Consider the following 21,652-nt stretch of genomic DNA (forward strand, 5'->3'; position numbering starts at 1 on the left):
TTTAATGTGTTTAGAGTTGAGTTAAACTGACCATATGAGCACAGAATACCCTGCGTACAAAGGCCATTCACAAACACACACAACTTAATCCATCCTTTCCTTTTCTCTCTTAGTGGAGATTTCCAGTAAAGACCACACACAGTTAATGCATCTGCTTTGTGACAGGCTTTCAATGTCCACACACACACACACGCACAAACACACACACATACACACACATACTGTATCGTAGCCTTTGAATTGAGCAGTTCTGAGATTTCATATCAAGCTTCAAAGTTTTTGACTTTGTAAATTAACCTTTTTGTTCTCTAAAATAGACCCGAAATGAACACAACATAACGAAAAAAACATCACTTTTTGTAAATAAATTGTCACATGATAAGAATACGTGAATGACTCTATTTTGACAAAAATGTCATAACTTCAATCCCTCTTCATTGCGCCTCCATTCCCAATTGTTCCCTAAGCAAGCCGTGAATTTGTAACGAAAATACGTTTTTTACTTTTGGGTGCACTGTCCCTTTAAGACAGAGTGTCAGGCTTTCAATGACCCAAGCAGACAGACAGAATGAGACAGACACTGTTTATTCAATAGGACTAAGTCTGATGTAATTCTGATCAGGTCTGATTTAGTCTAAGAGGAGACAGCGCTGAGATGCCTCAAAACATTTACATTTTTCAACGAGATATTTATAATACACGCTGTCTGGCCATTTCACTAGCACTCACTAAGATCAACTCTAAAAGAATGTTGGATCTGCTACCGGTCTTTAAAATGGTCAAGAAATGTATCTAAAAGACTGTTTGACGTGCTGCGAAATTGTTGGAAATGTCATAATTGTGACGCGTTTTAAATGGCCTCAGAAAGTATTTGGACAGTAAGGAAATACTTAAAAATGTCTAAATGTCACTGCATCAAAACAAAATAAAGGAATTTTTTAAATATGGCAAATATTTCATTCTAGAGAAAGGGAAGAGGAAATACCTTTAAATGTTGCTTCAAGACATAAATGTGTTATTAAACAATTAAATTTCATTTTATTCAAATGAAGATTTTGGCACGCGGCAGCATGAAGCGACACCGCGTGACCTCTTAGAAAGAGGCGTCGGTCCATCAGACAAATAAGCAATCAGATCACGCTTAGGTTCTCTTGTTAGTCAAAGTTATGCGCCAGTTCTTATCAAAGTAGTAGTAAAGTTTGCCATAGAAAAATCAAGCCGCTACGGTTTAACATTAAAGAGATGCCAAATGTGGGAGCTCTGAGGGCTTCCCCAAAATGCTGCGTTATTTATAGGTCTTAAAATGACACGCTTTTACAGTCTGATGATACGTTGAGCGAGACCATCTGAACAAACATCTAAAAAAACATTCGTTCACTGCATTTTTTTGTGTACATATCGTCATCTTTTAGCAAATGCTTGTGACTGAAAAGTGAAGCTGAACTCAGGACACAATCATGCCGGATACAGAAATTAAATTTGGACGCGATTGATTTTTAAGCGCTTAGTGCTTTAAAGGAACAGTTCATCCAAAAATGAAAATTCTGTCACATTTACAATACTCACACTCAAGTCGTTCCAAATATGTATGAATTAATTTCTTCTCGAGTAAGACAGAGAAAGATATTTGGATGAATGCGTTTAACCAAACAGTTCTTGGCCACCATCGACTGCCATAGTAAATAAATGAAATTTCTTTGTGGGTTGAAACAAAATAATGACAAAACAGTTTTGGGTGAACTGTTCCTTTAATATGTGGTACAACTGCAAGTTTTTGAGGCAAGTCATTTTCTCAAGGCTATTTAAGAAAAAAGACAAACGGAGTCAACATTACATTTGTTTTCCAGCACCACCATGTGCCAACGCTCAACTCACAGGTCTGCAAACACAGTTTGACCCAGTAACCCACTTCCGACAGATTTAAGACAGCACATCACAAATCCTTTTAAATCTTTATTCTAGACACTAAAGGGTTAAACTTAAAACACGTATGGCATCAAAATCCTCCTGACCGTTGCATCTCTATTTTTTTAAAGAATGATCATACTCACCACCTCTTTTCATTTTGGTTCACAGTGTGTCTTTGCTCTAGTTTTGTGTGTCAGATGTGTGTGCATGTGTCCTCGCTGTTACCTGTCCAGGTGTGTGTGTGTAAATATTTTCACCCTTGAGTGCATTTGATCTTTTATGAGGTACTTTACAGCTCTGGTTAAGTGGAATCCACCAACATCCTATGTAACACACGAAAGCACACACATGAGCATCGACTCGCAAAGACATGTTGAGGTAAACTGAGGTTCACCTTTCACTAACTCCTCAGGACTGTTTGTACTCTGTGTGTGTGTGTGTTTACTCTGTTAAAGAGGTGTCCCAGAGGAACATAAATATTGCCTGTGCACATGTACCTTAACCACAGCATTTCCTTCTGCAAACAGACCACAGCTCAGGTGTGTGTTCACATAACACCTAATAAGTTGAAGTTATTTGGAGAAGGAACTTTTATACCTTACCACAAGCGGACATGCACTTATTCTGAGATTACTGTAAAGGAAACCAAATGTTTGCACTTAGAAAACACAGATACATTACAAGCAATAACCTCTGAACTACGTTTTCGATGAAAATAATGACAAATCTCTCTCTCTCTCTCTCTCTCTCTCTCAGCATTAAAATACTAGGTTGTAATGCCAGCTTTTAATAACATACTGACAACAAAAGAGAGGCCATGCACAAACACACACACAGACACAGTCCCAAACATAAACACAAGAATGGCATCAAAACAACCACATCCAAAACACTACCACACACACAGTGAGCATAACATACAGAGCCTGCTTCCACACACACACTTCTTAAAAACGAAACACTTTTGTTAATGATCTACATATCTAGATATTTAAAAAAACTGAAGCTAAATGCTAGTGGCTAATTGCTCTATTACTACAATAACAAGAAATAGAGGAGCAAGACATTGGTTTCATACAGCACGTCAAGTGAGTTTATGTTAATTCCTTACATGACTACTTGATCACATTATAAATGCATAAGCTTCTCTAGAAACTCACTGAAGAACCTTGAAATGTGCCGCCTTGTTCAATGCTTTAATGTAACTTCCCCTAAAACAGGAAGTTTGGGGGGGACTACTTGGCTCCTCCCCCCATTATATAAAATAGTTATTGGCAGCCGATAGAGTGCATAAAAAAGTTTCATTTACTTAAACCTTCTTAAACGTGAATGATGTCAATTGTATATTCAGCTAACTAACTAACTTAGCGGTAAATCTTTTTATGAATGAATGCAATAATATTAGTAATCATATAATTACAGTAATGTTATTATTTGTTTTGAGCCTGTCTTGATTATAATAACACTATTAGGTAAAACATGTGAGGAAAATAATTATAGAGATGGACGTTAAGTTATAGGAGTCTTATACCTTGCCTTTATTTTATGCCATATTAATGACAACTTACAAAAGGTGATATTAGGAAGAATTATATAATATCTGAATTTCTCTTCTTGTCAGTTCATTTGTTGAGTATTTGTGTGATTTGAGTTGGACAGAATCAGCAAACTTAAAGAGAGTAACCAGTTGGTTCAAGTTCATTAAAACAAATTTCAAAAGCTGAATTGATTTTATTCATTACGTAAATGATGTATAACTCAATGTTTTAACTAGCTGCAAAAGCTGAATAATCATTAAAAACATACCGATTAGTCATTGAAAACATAGACGATTAGTCGATTAATTGGTCTAATAATCGTTAGATTAATCGACGATCAAAATAATCGTCTGTTGCATCTCTAGTATATTGTTGTATGGATGACCAAATGCATGCATAGACAGAGCCCCCGCCCCAAATTCACGCCATTGGCTGCTGCCATCCGGGGGTTTCAACATAACAATATCTTCCTTGCAGTTATCTGCAGAACAAAAGTGATGTCACATCTGAAGTGACCTCGGAAATATGTGAACACACACACCAGTAGGAGTTCATTCGGTGTGTAAATCAGAATGACCAACTCAAGCTTACGGTTCACCTCTCTGCAAAGTAAATGATCCAATGATTCCCTTAACGACCAATCACAGCAGGATAGTGTCTGTCAAGACTGATATAATGCTCAGGTTCAGCGCAGGCCACAGCTGACAGAGGTCATCCTTCAAGAGTCATTCTTTTAGTGCATACTTTCAATGTGCATGCTGGAAACTTTGGATCTTCCAAAAGTTGGCTGGGTCTAGTTGTCACGGTCCTGTCCTTCCAGTCCTGAGTATTCGGGCCTTGGGGATAGAGCCGTGACAATATCATGTCTTGTGTGTATCGTTTGTGTGGAGACACGTGGCGGTTCGTTTTGACATTTTGCCGCATGTCTTCATGTAGCTCCGCCCCCTCGTCTCTCTGTCTAGCGTCCCAATGGTTTTAAATCTCCCTCACCTGTCTATGCTTCGTCCCGCTAGTCGCACTCATTGTTAAGTCTTGTCACCTGCCCTTCGCGATCTCTTTATCATCGCTCATCATTAGTTTCCCCTTATGTAATGTCCCTGATTCCCTTACTGTTTGTCGGTTCATTGTACTTACTAGTTAATACTTCCTGTTCTTTATTACCTGTTGCTACTTCGTGTCTGGCTTACCTTGTTCCTGCTTCCCTTGTGTTTGGACTTTTTGGACTGTTATCCTGAACTTTGTTTTGCCCCCTCGTGGGAAGTTTTCTGTATGTAAGTATTGTTTAGTTTATGTTTGCCCCATTGTGTGTTTATAATTTTGTGCCTTAATAAATATTGTTTAACCCCTTCACTTCTGCCTGCGTCTGGGTTCTGTCCGACTGGACGTGACACTAGTTTTGTAACTGCTATCTGATGTGACAGCCAGCCCCCGCCCCATGCGCTTCAGGGAAACAGATACAAACACACACACATACATACACAGGAAGGTGAATGACAGAGAAAGAGGAAAGAGAGTTGACACATTCTCTCTCTCTCGCTTTTTTCCCCCCATTATAAAATCCAAAGCAGCAATGATATTCTTATTTTTTCACACAACAACAGGAAACAGACAGAATAAGAGACACACATTTTCATAGCAGAAACAGGAAAAATGCTTAATCCGTTTTGTAGCACACCTAATCCAACTCACACACTGCCAATACGTGTAAAGCGTGTGTCCTTTTCCTAACCTGCCTGTCCAAAGGGATTCCTCTTTCTCACAAACACCGCACAGATTATTCTGTGTGTCTCTCATTCGGTGAAGTGGAAAAATTTACTCAATGCTCAAAACACGTCCAAACTTCTGTCTGTTGTTCCTCTAACACACAATAGACATACATAAGCACAAAATCAAACACAGCTTTTATGGACCTGTGCCATTTGTACGACTGCATTTACAGACACTCCAAGACACTTTCTAACTTGAAGTACATATACAACAGATGAAACTACCTGTTTTCTTCATTAAATATCCCACAATGCATCGGTCAGCTGACAAATCTCACACATTCGAATTGAAAGTTCATAAGAAGAACGAAAAATCATGATTGAGGGTCTTTATTATTTCTCTTAAACATGCAATTGAATTTAAAAAAGCAAATGGAAACTTTTACTTAAAGACAATTATGTCATCATTTATTCATCGTGTTGTTCCAGATCTGTATACATTTTTGTTCTGATGAACACAGAGAAAGATATTTGGAAGAATGCGTGTAACCAAACATTTCTTGGCCACCATTGACTACCATAGAACTGTTTGCTTTCCTACATATCTTCTTCTGTTTTCAAAAAACAAAAAGAGCATAAAGCCGCTTTACCACCAAGAACATATCCAAGCATCATCCTTACAGTTGTCTTGTAGCTATTTTCTTACATTTAGGACCCTTTTTAAAACTTCATCATCCTTTGTGTGAACACGTTTTAACTCTCTAACACACAGCTCTTAACCTCAATTTCCCACAATGCAACATTCAGGACCCAAACTTCGTAACAAAACTCTACAACACATCAGTACATCTTCAACCACAGCACATCTGGACTGAATAAAAAAATCTCATGTTTACAGCAATTTTGTGAAATGAATTTCAACCAAGGACATACTTCCAGCTAAATAAGTAGAATGGTTCATGTATCAAAACTTCCTCGAATTACCCTCGGTCACTTTATAAAACCACATCAGACTGTAAATAACGATGGAGAAATGACTACCAATGAGAATCTAACTGTACACTTTAATGTCAACAGAAAGAAGATGACTGCTCAACAGTGGCATTTGATGTGGAAAATGCAAGCACTGTGAAGCAATGGAAAGAGATAGAGAAAGTGAGTGAGAGAGAGAGAGAGAGAGAGAGAGAGGGGCAGAGACTTCCATGCATAAGGCGAAAGTTGAAATACTCAGTGTAGCTCAACTCTCTTAATACAAATGGAGATAACGCACACACAGATGACGGTAGACATAAGAAAGTCATTTAAACAGAAAATGCCAAAATCATGACGTCATGGCACTGCCATGATTGAAATGATGATATTACTAGGTGGTCATTAGAGAGCGACAGTACTTGTGATGCTTGCCCCGGCGGGCACCGCTAACAGCAGCTCAGTATGTCTTTTCTAGACGTGACCCGTGTCTGGGGGCGGAACAAAAGCCCACACTGACATTTTAATGATAGATCAACCCGATTGATTGACAGCTCTTTAACCCACAGCAGCCAATCATGCGGGAGGAGTGTCCTGCGGGTAAGATAGCTGTCTAAGTACATATTATGACATGCAGGAGGTCACTGTCTAAAATTCGACCTGGACAGAAACACAAGTAATAGGAGGGCAGGGTTCAAAGGGCAAATGGGCTCAAATGCAGGTATTCCAACCAGGTGCGTTTTCTTTTTTATGGCTTAACTTTGCTATGCTATCTTTCTTCACCGAGGCTTATAAAAGCATGCTAATCGTTTTTTTTTTGCTCAGTCTCTTTCTCTCTCTCCTCTGGTGGCCTGTTTGAAGTGCCGTGTAATGGTATGGTTTTGTGTGCCGGCCCGGTGGTTTGGTCAGACTATAGTTTGCACCGGTTTCCACCGAGCAACACTCGACATCCAACTGATTCAGCAAAAACAGCACAATGTACACATTCACAGCACACTCTTAATAGTCTAATAAAGCAAAATTAAAGCTGTGTATGTGTTTGTGGAGGTTTTTACCCTGTTAAACAGCTCACATTTAGTGACTGCATCGCTGGCTGGAGTTCAGCATGCGAGTTGGAAACGTTGACTCATTGGTGCTGTACCACAAACTCGATCGCACACACATTTGAGGACAAAAGCATCCAATTTCAACAGCAAAGGCACAATTGCAGTTGAAATCCCCCCTCTATCAGATCAGAGATTACTACAAAACAGATGCCCCTCTCTGTCACACACACAAAATACGTGTAAGCAAAATAAAATAGAAGCTTGGTGCAGTGGAAGAATCAAATGATCAAATTTAATAATGGAATAATTACCATATTTATGTACCATGGTACAGTCCTTACATCGCTAAGGTACTTGAAAGAGAACAGTGGTATTACCATGGTGCATTTCCAAAAAGAAAATAGCAAAAAAATCATGTCACTGAAAAATGCCAGTGTGGCAAAAAAATGACACCATGTTTAAAATAATAATGCGCTTCGATACAAATGTAACTGAACACAATTTTTGTTTAAATCACATCTGCACTTCATTAAAATCACAAATCGTAAAACAGTTCATACATCAAAAATATTGTCCGTTTTTTATATTAGTTAAAGCCAAATATATTACATGTGACACAACATATCCATATCCATATCATTACACTTCTGAAACAAAAGCGTTTCTGTTCTGGCCTATAAGTCTGATTGAAGTGTGTGTGTAGATTGAGTTGAATTCCTTCTGGAGAGAGATGAACGTTTCTGTGGCTTTTGCGGCTAGTTCATAATGTGCTACTGCAGAGAGAGAGAGAGAGAGAGAGAGAGAGAGAGAGAGAGAGAGAGAGACTATTTGATATTCTCTGTATGAGGCCAGTGGAAGGAATGTTAGCTTTCCACACACCGCTCCAGAATCCTAAAGTTCTCGCTCATGTCTGGACCTGCGGGTTCTCTTAAACATCTCCTCAATATTCCTTGAACAATTATTAATCGCACATTACCGACTCCACGTGTCTGTAATAATCCCAAAAAACCTGCAGGTATCCGTACAGATGATATACACATGACTGCATTTGCATTACCAGGTGTGCAGGGTCAAAAGGGTCCGCATGTCATTTTATTACTACTTGCTGAAACCTATAAAGGGATTTTCAAACATTCGATCCGAGAGAGACAGCACGCAACCTTTTACATACTGCTCAAATGGTCCATTACGAGACGAACTAAAGGCCTCGTCCACCGGATAATGAAAACCTTCTGAAGACTCGAGCAGTCTTTACACTGAAAGCTTTCATGGACTGACCTTTACCACGGTACGGGAGCTTCTGCCAAAGAAGTAAAGTGCAATAAAATTGTGCTGCTTTGCAAATTCAAATGGCAGATTGTGAACGTTTCTTACACTGTTCTTGAACGGAGATCCCATTTCACTTTATAATATCGCTTTTAACTTTACTATAAGTTTTATATAACAATATGTTACTATTTTGGAGGAATGTGGTTTCCATTGTGCATTTCTGTGAGAACAAAGAAACTGCCACGTTTTGGGTCATGATGTCAGAGTTTCGATGAGTGTTTCGGATTCTGTGTGATCTGCTGTGAACATCATGAGAATAGATGTGAAAGGATGAACGAATGAAGTTTATTGTGTATTGATGTACACCCGAAGCGTTTCGCTCCCCATCCGGATGATGCGGATGGCAGCCACAGTACAACGGCGACAGTGCGCTCACCACACACCAGCTATAAGTGAAGAGGAGAGAGATATAGAGCCAATTCAGAGGTTGGGGATTATCAGGAGGCCATGATTGACAAGGGCCAGTGGAGGGAAACTGGCCAGCACACCGGGGTTACACCTCACTTTAAAGTCTCATCCAAAGGACGAGACGTGTCCTTCATCATTGTACTATATCAGACAAAGAAACGTCTCTTCTTCCATAAGATGAAAGTATACATCAGAATCGCCCCCCCACCCCTCCCAAAAAAGTGAGTGTTGGTCATAAACCACTGGAAGACCCATAAAGCTTTCTCTCAAGGGTCATGTGTGGTATATAAGATCAGAGGTCACAACAAAGGTCACCAAAGACACACTCTCTCTATCTTTCACACACACCCAAAAAATTATATTAAAATAAACAATGACAAGAATTGAATCCATTGTAATCACATTTTAAATGTTACGGCCACTTTTGAGCAACAACAACACTACAGGCGCTCTGCAATCTACCGCAATATCATCACATAATGCAAAACATACTTCTGAGACCCTGAAGTATCTCTAAATTCACTACAGCTCTGAGAATCAGACGCAAACAAGCATACACACACACACACAAATAAACAATACGAATTAAACAGAAGCCGTTCAAACTGTACGCTAAAATTTGGAGCATTTTTTTTCAAACGTCCAAACCAAAACTCTCTCACGTTTCTCTGCGAGGACCGTGTATTTTTCTTCTTTCTTAATGAAACAGTATTTTATTCCTCTGCTGTTCCACAGCGAGGGGAGGAAAAACATCTGGAACGTATTTTTCCTTTTTCCCCCCTCTTTCTTCCCTCTTTTTCTCTAGGATCAGCAGACATCACAATGACGGCTATAGCTTCCAGATGTGAGAACACAACTCTCTTTCTCTCTCTGACTTCTCATTCTCAAAAGCAAAAAGAAATGAACTAAAACACTGTTGCTCCTTTTGTGGCTATTTGTTTCAAAAACACAACTATCCTGTGATGCTTTGAGGTCGTCTGGACCTGATGTATAGTCCACAGACACTAAGTGTGCAGCGCTAGTACAGGTATGTAGGGAATGTTATTCTAGAGGAAGTGTCCGCACATGTGTGGGGTTCCTGACAGCCCAAGGGAATCTCGAGACATTGCAGGGGTGCTCGGAACTTGAGAGAGGCCAGACACACACACGCGCCTGTGCGCGCACACACACTGTGACCCCCCCCCCAATTAATCACAACAAAACCTTAGCAAGGCTCAAACATGGCGTCCGTTTAAAAGCGCCATGAAAGAGGCTATTCATTCGGAGCAAAGCAGACAGAAATGCAATACTCAAAAACTTCAAATCTAAAGCTCTGGGAACCAGAGATCTAAACACGCACGCATGCATGCATGACAGAAACAATGTGCTGTGTTTGAGCTGCAGGGGTGGTGGGATGTATCAAGTCCAGGTTTAATCCCCCCCCAAAAAACAGCTGACCTCTACAATAACACACTACAGCTAGCAAGCACCTAGCAACACCCTAGTAACCACCCAGAGCATTGTTCTTTAAGTCACCCAAAAATGAAAATCATTCATCATTCACTTACCCTAATGTCATTGGAAACCTGTATGACTTTCATGCTTCTGCAGAACACAAAAGAAGATATTTTGAAGAACGTTGGTAACCAAACAACTCCGTCCCCTATTGACTTCCATTGTATGAACACAAAAACACAAGACATTTCTCAAAATATCTTCTTTTGTGTTTCACATAAATAAAGAGTCATATGCAGGTTTAGAAAGACAGGACTGCGAATAAAGATTCGGTTTATAATATGAACGAAATTAGCAGTTAGAAGTGATTTTTGGCCCTCATTTAGACATTCAGATAGACGTTCAGTTTCATTTCAAGAAATCACTTTTCACGTCAAAACATTGTGTAATGGATCATTTCCCACTCTCTCTTCTCAACGTGATGTGTTTTCCAGACGCTGTATCCCGGGGTGGAGCACTGTAAACCTCTGGGGTGGTCATAATCTGAAAGTCACCACCCAGAGTATTTGACCTTTAACCTCTGACCCTCTGACCTCCACTCCTGTAGATCTGCTGTTATTGGCTTCAATAACGCTCCTTGTTTTTTCACTTTCCCTTGCTTTGAAAACACACCAGGATTTCGTCCTCCATGGCTGATTCATTTCAATCAGCCACATTACTAAAAATACTCCCTTATCAATTTGAGTCACCATTCAATTGAAATAAACAATTCCCAGTCTCATTGAACATTAATTTAATCATTTCAATGAACTGAATCATAAAAGCGATTCCCTAACTCATTTTCAGACATTGCTCACAATTGTATACAATTATTAATCGTTTTATGATCGTTTGTCAAATGTTGCATTATTTTTACATTACATGGCAAAAATTTAGATTTGCTGTCCATTGATTTAAAACAAACTGCCCATTGCTTTGCTAATTGATTGAAGTGAATCACTCACATAACTCAAAAGAATCAAGCATCAAACGAACGATTCTTTTACTTGCTCTCAGTACCAAACCAATCCACAGCAACCGAGTTACTACAGTTAACTTCACATCTGGTTATTTTTGGGCCAAGGTTCTTGGGTCAATGTGTCTGAAAGAAGCAACATCTTGTTTTTTATAGCGTGTGAATTGTCCCCTTGAAGGTTTTGACCAACTATCAACCTCCCAGTCGTGGGTTTAGACTGGAAAAACACATAAACCACTTTTAAATCATAAAACAATGCAACTCAGAAACACACCCTATAAACTCCAAACCACACACACTGAAAGAAAGAAACCCTTGCTATACACAGTGCTGTTTAATGCAGTACAAAATGTACAACAATTGTGATCTCAGACCTGGAGCTCCAACACGTTGAGGGCAGGAAAAGAGGTGAGCGTTGGTCTGACGTTACATAACACCCGTCGATTCACAACTGCTGACACGGTAATTGTTGAACTAGCATTTATAATGAAATTCTTTTGACTTCTGCATGCAATTTTATGTGATTCACTGTAAGAAATGTATTTTATTTTCTGGCTACCCTCACTGAGACTGAATCTCAGTTGCATATTTTTATTAGACACATATTGTGTTGGCAATCAAAAGTTACATACTTTTGCTTGTGGAGTAAGCAAGCATTGCAGAGTTGCAACATACTATAATGTTGTGAGATGACATCATGTGTATCAGGGACCATCAAAGTCCTTGCGGATTGGCAGTATTCATTTTAAAGTATGCACAGATGCATACTTAAAAAATTCATTTAGCAGATAAAGTATACTAGTGGACTAAGCACCATGTTCAATGTACTATTATTTGGGACAAAATAATCATAATTTTGCATACTACTTGTGAACGCATACTACAAAATCAAGTAAAAACAGTACTCCCAAATCACTTTTCAATACTTTATTATTCGGGATGCACTTATCTTAATCTTGTGTGCAAAAGTTCATACGGGGGATAAGTAGATGACTTGAAATTTGGTCTGATTGGAAAGGGAAACCCTTCATTGTATTCCTGTTGGATTTAAACGTGAACCTTTTAATAGCTCGACGAAAATAGCACGTCTCCAGTTAATGGGCGTGCTGAGCCAAAGGCAACACGAATCTGATTTCTGCACGACTTTTGATATTCTTCATCTTCTAAACAACAGCGAATCAAACTCTGGATGAAAAGCTGTTCAGAAAAGACAGACAGCTTGTTCTCATTACAAGGGAAACATTTTCAAAAGGCTCCAAGGATGTGAGAGTTTGGCTCCTCGACTGGGTTTAGGTATGTCCATGATAACAACAAGAGAAACAAAAAACAGAAAACACACATGGCCAATAAACTATACAACATGCCATTTGTTAAAAAGAATCCATGCACTCCCAGGAGTCAAGCGCACCCAACAGCCTGAATGAGTGAGGATGGTCCACAGAAAGTGTTCGTAAAAACTCATAAAACGGCACTTGTGTGAGTAATAAAGGGGAACAACCTTACACAGGAAGTGTAGCCGGACCCCCGTCGGCCATTTTTACTTTACAAGCTTCTGTCTAATCCGTAACAGCCATATCCCAGAAAGCACAACTCTTTACCGAACTCTGCAGTAAATATGTCACCTTCTTCCAGCGGATGTCATTCAGCTTTGCTCCGCCTACTGTATTACATCATTGTTAGACCACATGGAAACAGTGAATGCTGCTGACTGTCCACACGAAGACGGGTATTTTCAAAACGTTTTTTCTTTGCAGTTTGGACACACGCAAACGAAGTACTCGGTCACTAAAACAGAGCGTTTTTGAAAACTCCTGCCAGGGGGAACATTTTAGGAACTCTGGGGATTTGGCTTACGACATTGAATTCTCCTTTGTTTGACGTCAGATTCCACGCTTCTGATTGGCCAACAAGGCTTCATGGTTAGGGTTAAATCGCCACCTGTTGGTCTGGCGTGTTTTTGCGTTTTCGTGTGGACACAGGTTTTTTTAAAACAAAGAAGCAAAAACTTTACCCTATAGATCTTTCTAACATGGTCGTAAATCAAACCCACCATCTTTTCTGCATTACCACAAAACACGTCACCAAGGGAACTACAGTAATGAAATGCACTATGTAGGGATAACAGCTGTCTGTATTTGAGATGCATGCAAAGCCTTCTGTGTGAGGTTTTGTGAAGTGAACTGATTTTCAACTAAAGTGACTCTAATACGCATTAGTCCAATCTAAAATGTACTGTAATGAGCTTAGTGACAGATGTTTTATATAAAACACCATTAAAGAGAATACATATCTTTAATCGGTTTGGCATTGACTTATTCTGAGCAAAAGTGTCAGACTGTCAGCATGTATTGATCAGATACTCTATATTGTTTACTGCTTAACAGATGAGATCAAAATAAAAGGTTATTCAATGGTTCTTAAAAAAGTATTTTGGAGATCTTTGGAGATCAAATAGACTGATGATGCAATAACCTGTTTTATTAACGCTTAACACCCTCATTAAGAAAAAAGCAATGGAAGTTTTCTCCTTGACGCAAAAAAAAATGTTTTTAAAGGGACAGTTCAGCCAAAAATGAACTCAAAAATGGAAATTACTCAACCTCAAGTTTTTAAAACCTCTATACATTTCTTTGTTCTAGGGGCACCATTGACTACCATAGCAGTTCCGTTTCCTACTATGGTAGACAATAGTGACCCAGAACTGTTGGTTACAAGTGTTCTCCTCCAAATATCTTTCTTTGTGTCCAGCATAACAATAAACTTAGGGAGAGTAAATGAAGACATCACTTTAATTTTTGGGTAACTTATCCCTTTAACAAATGGCCTTTTTTAGGCCTCTACCAAACAGTTGATATGTCAATGGTAAAATTGTAATACTATTAAAAATAGCAAACAACACCAGAAAGCTTTTAAATAAAATAACTGACTGATTTGGTTTCCGGGTGTTTTCAACCCCCATTGACTCCCATAGTAGGAAAAAATACTTTATCATTTCTTTGTTCCGTTGAACACTAAATGAGACATTTTGATGAATGAAGGACGGCAAACAGTTCTGGGGCACTTTGACTACCATTGTTTTTTTCCTACTATGGCAGTCAATGGGGGTCTGTTTGGTTAAAAGCATTATTCCAAACATCTTTCTCTGTGTTCACCAGAACAAAGACATTTATACACATTTGAAACAACTCGAAGGTAAGTCAATGATGGCAGAATTTTCATTTTTGGGTGAAGTATCCCTTTAAGATCAAATAAATATCTTTGCCAATCACTTTTTACAAAACGCATGCTTATAACTAAATCATTTAGATAAGAAAGTTCTATCAAAACATTTGTGAAGCTGACATTTTAATAATAATAACAAAATAATTATAAATGGCCAGACCAGACATGAAGCTAATCACACACGGAGCAGAATATCCAACACACCCCTCGCCCTCCCTTCAGCCTGGAGAGAGAGAGAGAGAGAGAGAGAGAGAGAGAGAGAGAGGGGTGTATACTCCCTGGGACAGGCTGGAGAATCGAGAAAGAGGATGAGAGGTTATATCATGTCTGCTTGTGCTCTGTGATAACTGAACTGAAGCTACAGCTTCAAATTCATGACTACAAACGTCACACTAACAAACCAGGGAACAATATAATGATGGAACTCCAAAACCTGATGTCAAACAATCCTAAAAAGTTATTTTGGAAAACAAAAGTTTGCTGAATACAAAACTAAACTAAACTTTGCAAAGAATGTTGCATGCATAAGGGCATAACAGCAAATGTTCATTCACTTGACTTTTAACAAATGTCCAATTTCTAATCAGTTTGTAATGTATACGATTTTATTTTAATGCAACACATTTAATAACGAAATAAGGGTTTAAGTAGATGTATAAATACTGTATCCCTATAAGCACAAAACACTGAGGTTTTGTTAAATGGGTTTAGAGCATAATGACAAGTTTAACCCCAAGCATCTCTTATATAGAGAATGTGTGGCGACTCCACCCCGATCCACTGATGTTCTTCATTAAAGCTCACGAGAGGCCTCCAGACTCTTCATAGAGAGGAATTAACATGTTTTTATCTGTTATTCTTATCATTTGACCACCAAACCAAAAGACTTAAAAACTGGGTTGGTGTGATGCTCGCATTTTTAAGAGCCTATGAAAAATTAGGGTAGACTTCCCTGTCTTTCCCTGCTCGTGTGTTTCTCATCTGCGTCCTGCATATTTTTCCAATTACGTTCTGCAGTCAGAGAGCGCCTGCTGGAGAAAACCTTCTTTCAGCCAAATCTCTTAGAAAGAGCATCACAAACACCTAAATAAAACACATGCCTTTAAGTATCCAAGTCACCCCTGATGCTCCTCGCACCTCGGGGCTGATCAATAGGGATGCTGATGTCCCATGAGAACCTTATATATCAAGTTCTGGTAAAAAAAGGTGCAAGCCAATGTGTTGATCTAAAAAAGGGAAGATGTAAAATGTACATTACAAGAGGGATCTTTGCAGAACGAAAGAGCACTAAGGAATCCTGATTTGAGTGCGCATACCACTGCTCCAATACTTGGACTTTTGCGCAAACAATAGTTTAAGATCTCACTCCAGGCCCCCCATCCCCTCCTCCGGTCACCCCAGTCCTGGGACACCGGACAGACCGCGCGCAGCATTCTCGCGCACTCCCCGCCGTGCGCCGCCCTCGTTTGATGCGCCGACCAAACGATACAAAGTAACAGTCGGATAACATCTGATGGCCGCTTACCTGCGCTGGCTCCGGAGGTGACAAACATCAGAAACGCTATCAGTATCGACAGCCGCATCTCCTTAAGCCTCCTCTTTACTTTCCATCTGATAGGTGTATCCATGACCACCCGTCCCGCCGCGCGTGGATCGCTCGAGCTCGATTGTACTTTGGCTATGACAAGCGCTGTCTATCAGGACACAAGCAGTAACTCAAAAGTCCCACGGAAAGGAAGCGAGAGAGAGGAACGTGGAGGGACAGAGCTTCTCATGCAGCCATAAGTGAATCAAGTCCTGCGGGTAAATTCTGAGGATGGAGGGATAAATGAAGGGATAGATGGATGGGGCACCCTCTCTCCAGTCTTTCCCGACTATTCTTTCCCTTCGGTGCGCTGCTTCTCTCTCTCTCTCACTCTCTCTCCAGCTGCGGCGATGCCCCCGTCACTGAAACTTCGAGGAGCCAAAGTGGGAAAAACTTCATTCACACGGGCTGTCAGTCAGGAGGAGAGCAGCCAACCGGAGAGGAGAGCGGAAAACGCGCGGCTTCTGATTGGTCAGCGCGAGAAGGGGGAGGGAGTTTTTTTCTTTTTATGTCTGCTGCTTTCACTTCATTGTGGCTTGATCTTGATTTTCGTTCTAAGAATAGACAAAAAAAGTTTTTTAGGGACATCAAACAGAGACGTCTGACGAAGAATCACTTTCATATCACAAAACAAACACATAGTTGCTTGATTTATTTGTTCAGTCAAAGACACTGTTTCTAAAAGATAGAAAAATACAATGTTATAAAGTACTATTTCCCTGTTTTATTGATTTTATTTCACTTTGTTTCTACAGAGCCAATGTAAAATGAAACGCTAAACAATTCAACTTGCCCTGTCTATCCAGCATATGAACAGTTAAATAGAAACAGTGCTGTGCATTAGAGCCAAGGGTTGTTCCGAGTACATCCTAAAATAAAAATTTGGGAACTATTCTAAGGCTGAAATGGTTCTGGACCTCCTGACACACATGGCAGCTGAAGCAGGGAAGGCCATCGAGGTGATGACCTCTTGACACGGCGACTGATGTAAACGCGATAAGAATTCTGTCCTTGTTACATATGGAACAAAATAAAAACATGTACTGGTAAATTATGGCTTTGGTGAATAGCAAATGTTTAGAAGCGTTCTAAGAAGTCCATTACTTTCCAATGGTGATATGAGAGTGACATCTAATTGCACATCGCTGTGGAGTTTCTTCCTCGACGTTACACATCATGTTATAGTGGGTGATGTCTCATTCCACCTCAGGTTACCTCACGGGGAATTTGAAGAATGCAGCTTCTTTTATGCAGGGGTGTCCCTGAGCCAGCGGGGGGCAGCTACTCCTGTACAGCCCTTAAAACACACACAAACACTTAAGTCCAAAAATAAGACACCAGAAGTGCCTCCTCAGAGTGAATATTAAGAAAATGAAACGCTTGTTGAGCAAATAGAAAACTCAACATGGAAGGGAAGATGCAATGTGTAATAGCTGTAAAGGTTAAATGAACAGTGTGTCTGATGGGTTGAACTGTAGTAGACCTGAAAACGCATCTTTCAGTCCACAAAACATCTTCTGATCACCTGAAATAAAACTGTATATATGGCAATCTCAAAAAGTGTGTGTTTGAGTTCACATTACTTGATACTCATGTAGACTAAATTGTTACGTTTACTCACTTAACAAAGTTCATAACAATGTCACGAATTCCCTTTAGACTGTGTTCATGGACACAAATTTCTCCCTTTTTTCGTGTCAGTCAAACGTATTTTAATACGTGGCATTCTTCATACGTTTAAAAATATAACAACGCATTTAGATAGGAATTCATAGCTCTTTTACAAGGTGACTCATTCGTATGAAATTCTTATTTCCTTTGATCTCATGCGTACGTTTTGTTATGATATGACGTTGAGATGGGTTGTGAGACTAACCCTAAAACAATACTGATTTATTTCAAGCAATTCTTTATGTAAATAATAATAATTGAAAAAATAATAACTGTTTTAATACCTCAAATGCACTTTTCAGTTCAGCAAAATGTTGTGAAAATACAAATAAATAAATAAAATAAAATCGTGACATATTATGCAGAGCATACAAACCTGTTAGTTAATAAAATAGTTAAATAAGACTAAGCCCGATCATTGGATAAATTATACACTGTGATTGGTGGAAATAATGAAGTACATTTTAGTGATTTTGTGGTTGCGGTTTAATAACAGATGTTTCGAAAGAGAGGAAAACAAAGTAATTATGAAAACATGGAAGGGGTGTAAAGACTGCAAAAGAATAGAACATAAACAAGTAACTTGAGAATTAAAAAAACTATATTTTATAGTTTTATAGAGAATAAGTTTGTTCTAAAGAATAACTGATTGATACAGTATCTTTGCCAGTGTACAGTCTTACTCTCCTCGCCCCTGAGCGATCTCAGCAAACATGTGCTCATCTCTCCAGCACTTCTCAATTAGGAAAAGAAGACAGATATTAAACATGGCTTAAAGCCAGTGCTGTACACAACTCATAAATGTAAACAACGCTCAACACTGGATTCGATCCAGCTGCCAACATTTGGCTACTTTTGCAGTGATCTTTAGCTGGGATTTTACTTATCTGCTTTTGTCTGCCGTGTTTGCTTTCCAGAAGAGCACAACAAGATTTTCTGAGGGTGAAAGGACTACATTATCCAATGAATATCAAAAAGAGGAATTCCAATTTTAGAAGTTTAAATAGAGCATGTTCTGTAAGACGTGTTGTGCACAAATGGGCCTGTGTGATAAGACGGTAATATTGCAGTAAATCCTTTTTCATCAAGCTATTAACTTTCACCTCTGAATCCTTTGAATTCATGATGAAGCCACTACTGACTATCAATCAACATGTGTGAAAATGATCCAGTTAAATTTCCAATAGAAAACATAGCAAAACGTTTGAACCTTTTAGTTACAAAAGACAATTTAGGAAGCACAAGACAAACCCACAGATTTGGTCCTGAATGTTAACCTGTCCTAAAGAAATCTGAACCACCTCGCACGCATATACAGTACAGGAACACGCACGCGTTTCATAACTTTGTCATCATCACCTGTGCATGTTCTCTGTGAATAAAAGAGAGTAAAAAAACAAGTGCCAAAAGTAAAGAAAAGTGATGGACATATTGGCTGAGGTTCAGCCTCTCATTTTCCCTCAGGTCACCATCCGTCAGTGCTTCATATTAACCCTGCTCCAAAAACCCTAGGATATTCACATCAACATTATCAAGTCAGATTTATAATTATAGAGTTAAACCATTGAATCCGGATCAAGGTTTTCACACATTTTCCATCTTGCAAACATGACCTGAGAATTTGATTTGGACCCAACGGCGCTATTCAAACACGTTCAGACAAAGGCAAACTTATTCAAAACACTTAACAAGATCTTTTTAGAGCAATTGAGACAGTAATAGGTAACATGTTAGTTTCTATAAAACTATGAAGTGCCTCTTTCTCCGTCTGCATATGGAAACCGTGTGTGTCATCCTCCGCAGCGACTCTTTTAATCTCTGCTTAATATTATCAATCACAGGCCTTTGAGGGAATCTAAAGCGTATTTGGCTGGGACCATGTGAACTGAATTCACCTCAAGTACTGCTTCTTCTAAATTCAGCTCCAGATAAATGTCACGGTTAATGATAAAATTGAATTGGCAGTAAACCTGAAAATCCATTCTGTAAAGACCAGTCAGAAAAAAGTCTGAAACATGAATATGGACATTTATTGCTGTGGAATTCCCGATTTCACACCAATGTAAATGTATTTTAGTATAAATCTTAACATCTCCTGTAAATTAATAAATGAATGAATGAAGCCTAGAAAATGTTTTTAAAATGATATGCAATAAACCTTCATTTAATGAAGACCCCAGTCCTAGTAAAAGCTGTTTTATTGTGCATAAGGTGGGTCGCCATGCCACGTCCTGCAGAATGTTTGGAAAGACCACCTGTGTTTAAGTGAGACATCATCATTTATGGTTAACATGGAACACATGACGTAAAACTGTGATGTATGGCATCTTACATAAAAACAGAGAAAACTGTCAGCTGTCACCTGGGATGTTAACTTTAACTCTCTGACACTGTGTGTTGAGCTGGAATTAAATATCTCATAAGGCCTAAATACAAAACACACTGTCATCACCCTGCACAGGATAACTCTAGAAAATGAAATTTATTTAATTAATTCATTAAATTAAAATCCAATACAAAATACTGTAAAATACATCTCAATATAAACGTCTGCTTCAGCTTTGTTATCAAAATACATTCACATCCTTCTGGAACCTTTAAAGGAACCAAAAAGCCACTGTATATAATTTCATCTGGTCATGGAAAGCATGAAATAATGTTGAGTCAGTGGACATGTGGCTTTACCGGAGTACAGAAATTCCATGCTCTCTAACACGTGTCACTTTTATATCATGTCTGTAGAGATCTCTAACACTTTTTTTAAGAAGGCAGATACATCTTTAGTTACAATATGTCCATGAGAGATTTTATTCATGCGGTATTTGCCCATAGAGTATAGAATCTTATAGCTGGAATAACTTTTTGATTAAGTTTCAAAAGAGAGCTAATAAATCCAAAATGTGCTTCTACCAAGTTTAGCCCTTGATAAGAATATTTGCAGTGTTGTGACTGCAAGTTTCAGGTCATGCTGATTTTCTACCCTACGACTTTTAATGTTTAACGCTCATCTCTGGCCGAGCTGAAAGGATTTATGTGTATTTGAACAGCAATCCTGTCATCACCACAATGCTTTGGTGAGCTTTATATGCGGGATTAAATGCTTAACTGTAAAGTAATCTCTTTACTCTTAACCAGAATGTTCAAAGTAATTAAATAGTTAAAGTAGTGTGAACTTAAATATTCAATTCTTATTTTTGAGTTAACGGGGTGAATCGCCGAAAATACGTGTTTTTCTTTGCCTTTGGTAAGTTATAAGTTGCGCATGCATGTATAAAACACGTCGGAATAAACGTGTCCGAACAAAATATATGTTTTATCTAGAGCCGAATGCTCACCCAGACCTGACTGATACGCCTCTTGTGACCACATCCTGGCGGATCTACGTCATTTCGTAACACGATTAGGGCCAAATCTAAATGCAAGTAAGGTGGGCGGTCTTGTACATCTCATACTGTCGCCGGCCCAGCCTGATGTTCCGAATGTGGTAAGAGCATAACATTTCCGTGCAGTATTCGACCAATCATACGCACTAGTGACATGGCCAATCATAGCACCTCGCTTTTCAGAGCGATGAGGTTTGTAAAATATCAGCGCGTTTCAGAGAGGCGGAGCAAAGAAGAGAAACAAACATGCACGGTATGCACGGTATGTGGAATGGTACAGCTGGTACAGTGTTTTTTAACCTTACATCGTGTATACACATTGTATTAATAAAGCAAACGATAATGTTCGTGTCAAATGACCTCTTTAAGTAACTCAAGACAATTTGTTTTAAGTACAACAAATTTAAAACTCGAAAGTTCTGCTCACTTAAAATTGGG

At 39.0% G+C, this 21,652-nt stretch overlaps 1 protein-coding gene across 2 annotated transcripts in view; it reads right to left on the reverse strand.

Annotated features, from left to right (window-relative positions):
• col5a1 (procollagen, type V, alpha 1) overlaps positions 1–16,521 on the reverse strand; it is a 67,658-nt gene extending 51,137 nt beyond the window's left edge. For both annotated transcript variants that reach the window (XM_056732040.1, XM_056732039.1), the window contains exon 1: positions 16,101–16,521. In XM_056732040.1, the coding sequence (XP_056588018.1) occupies positions 16,101–16,203 (103 nt within the window). In that variant the 5' untranslated portion in view covers positions 16,204–16,521. The remainder of the gene's footprint in view (positions 1–16,100) is intronic.
• Positions 16,522–21,652: the final 5,131 nt, after the last annotated feature.

Source organism: Triplophysa dalaica, chromosome 19 (genome assembly GCF_015846415.1).
Source record: "Triplophysa dalaica isolate WHDGS20190420 chromosome 19, ASM1584641v1, whole genome shotgun sequence".
In the NCBI taxonomy this organism is placed as follows: domain Eukaryota; kingdom Metazoa; phylum Chordata; class Actinopteri; order Cypriniformes; family Nemacheilidae; genus Triplophysa; species Triplophysa dalaica.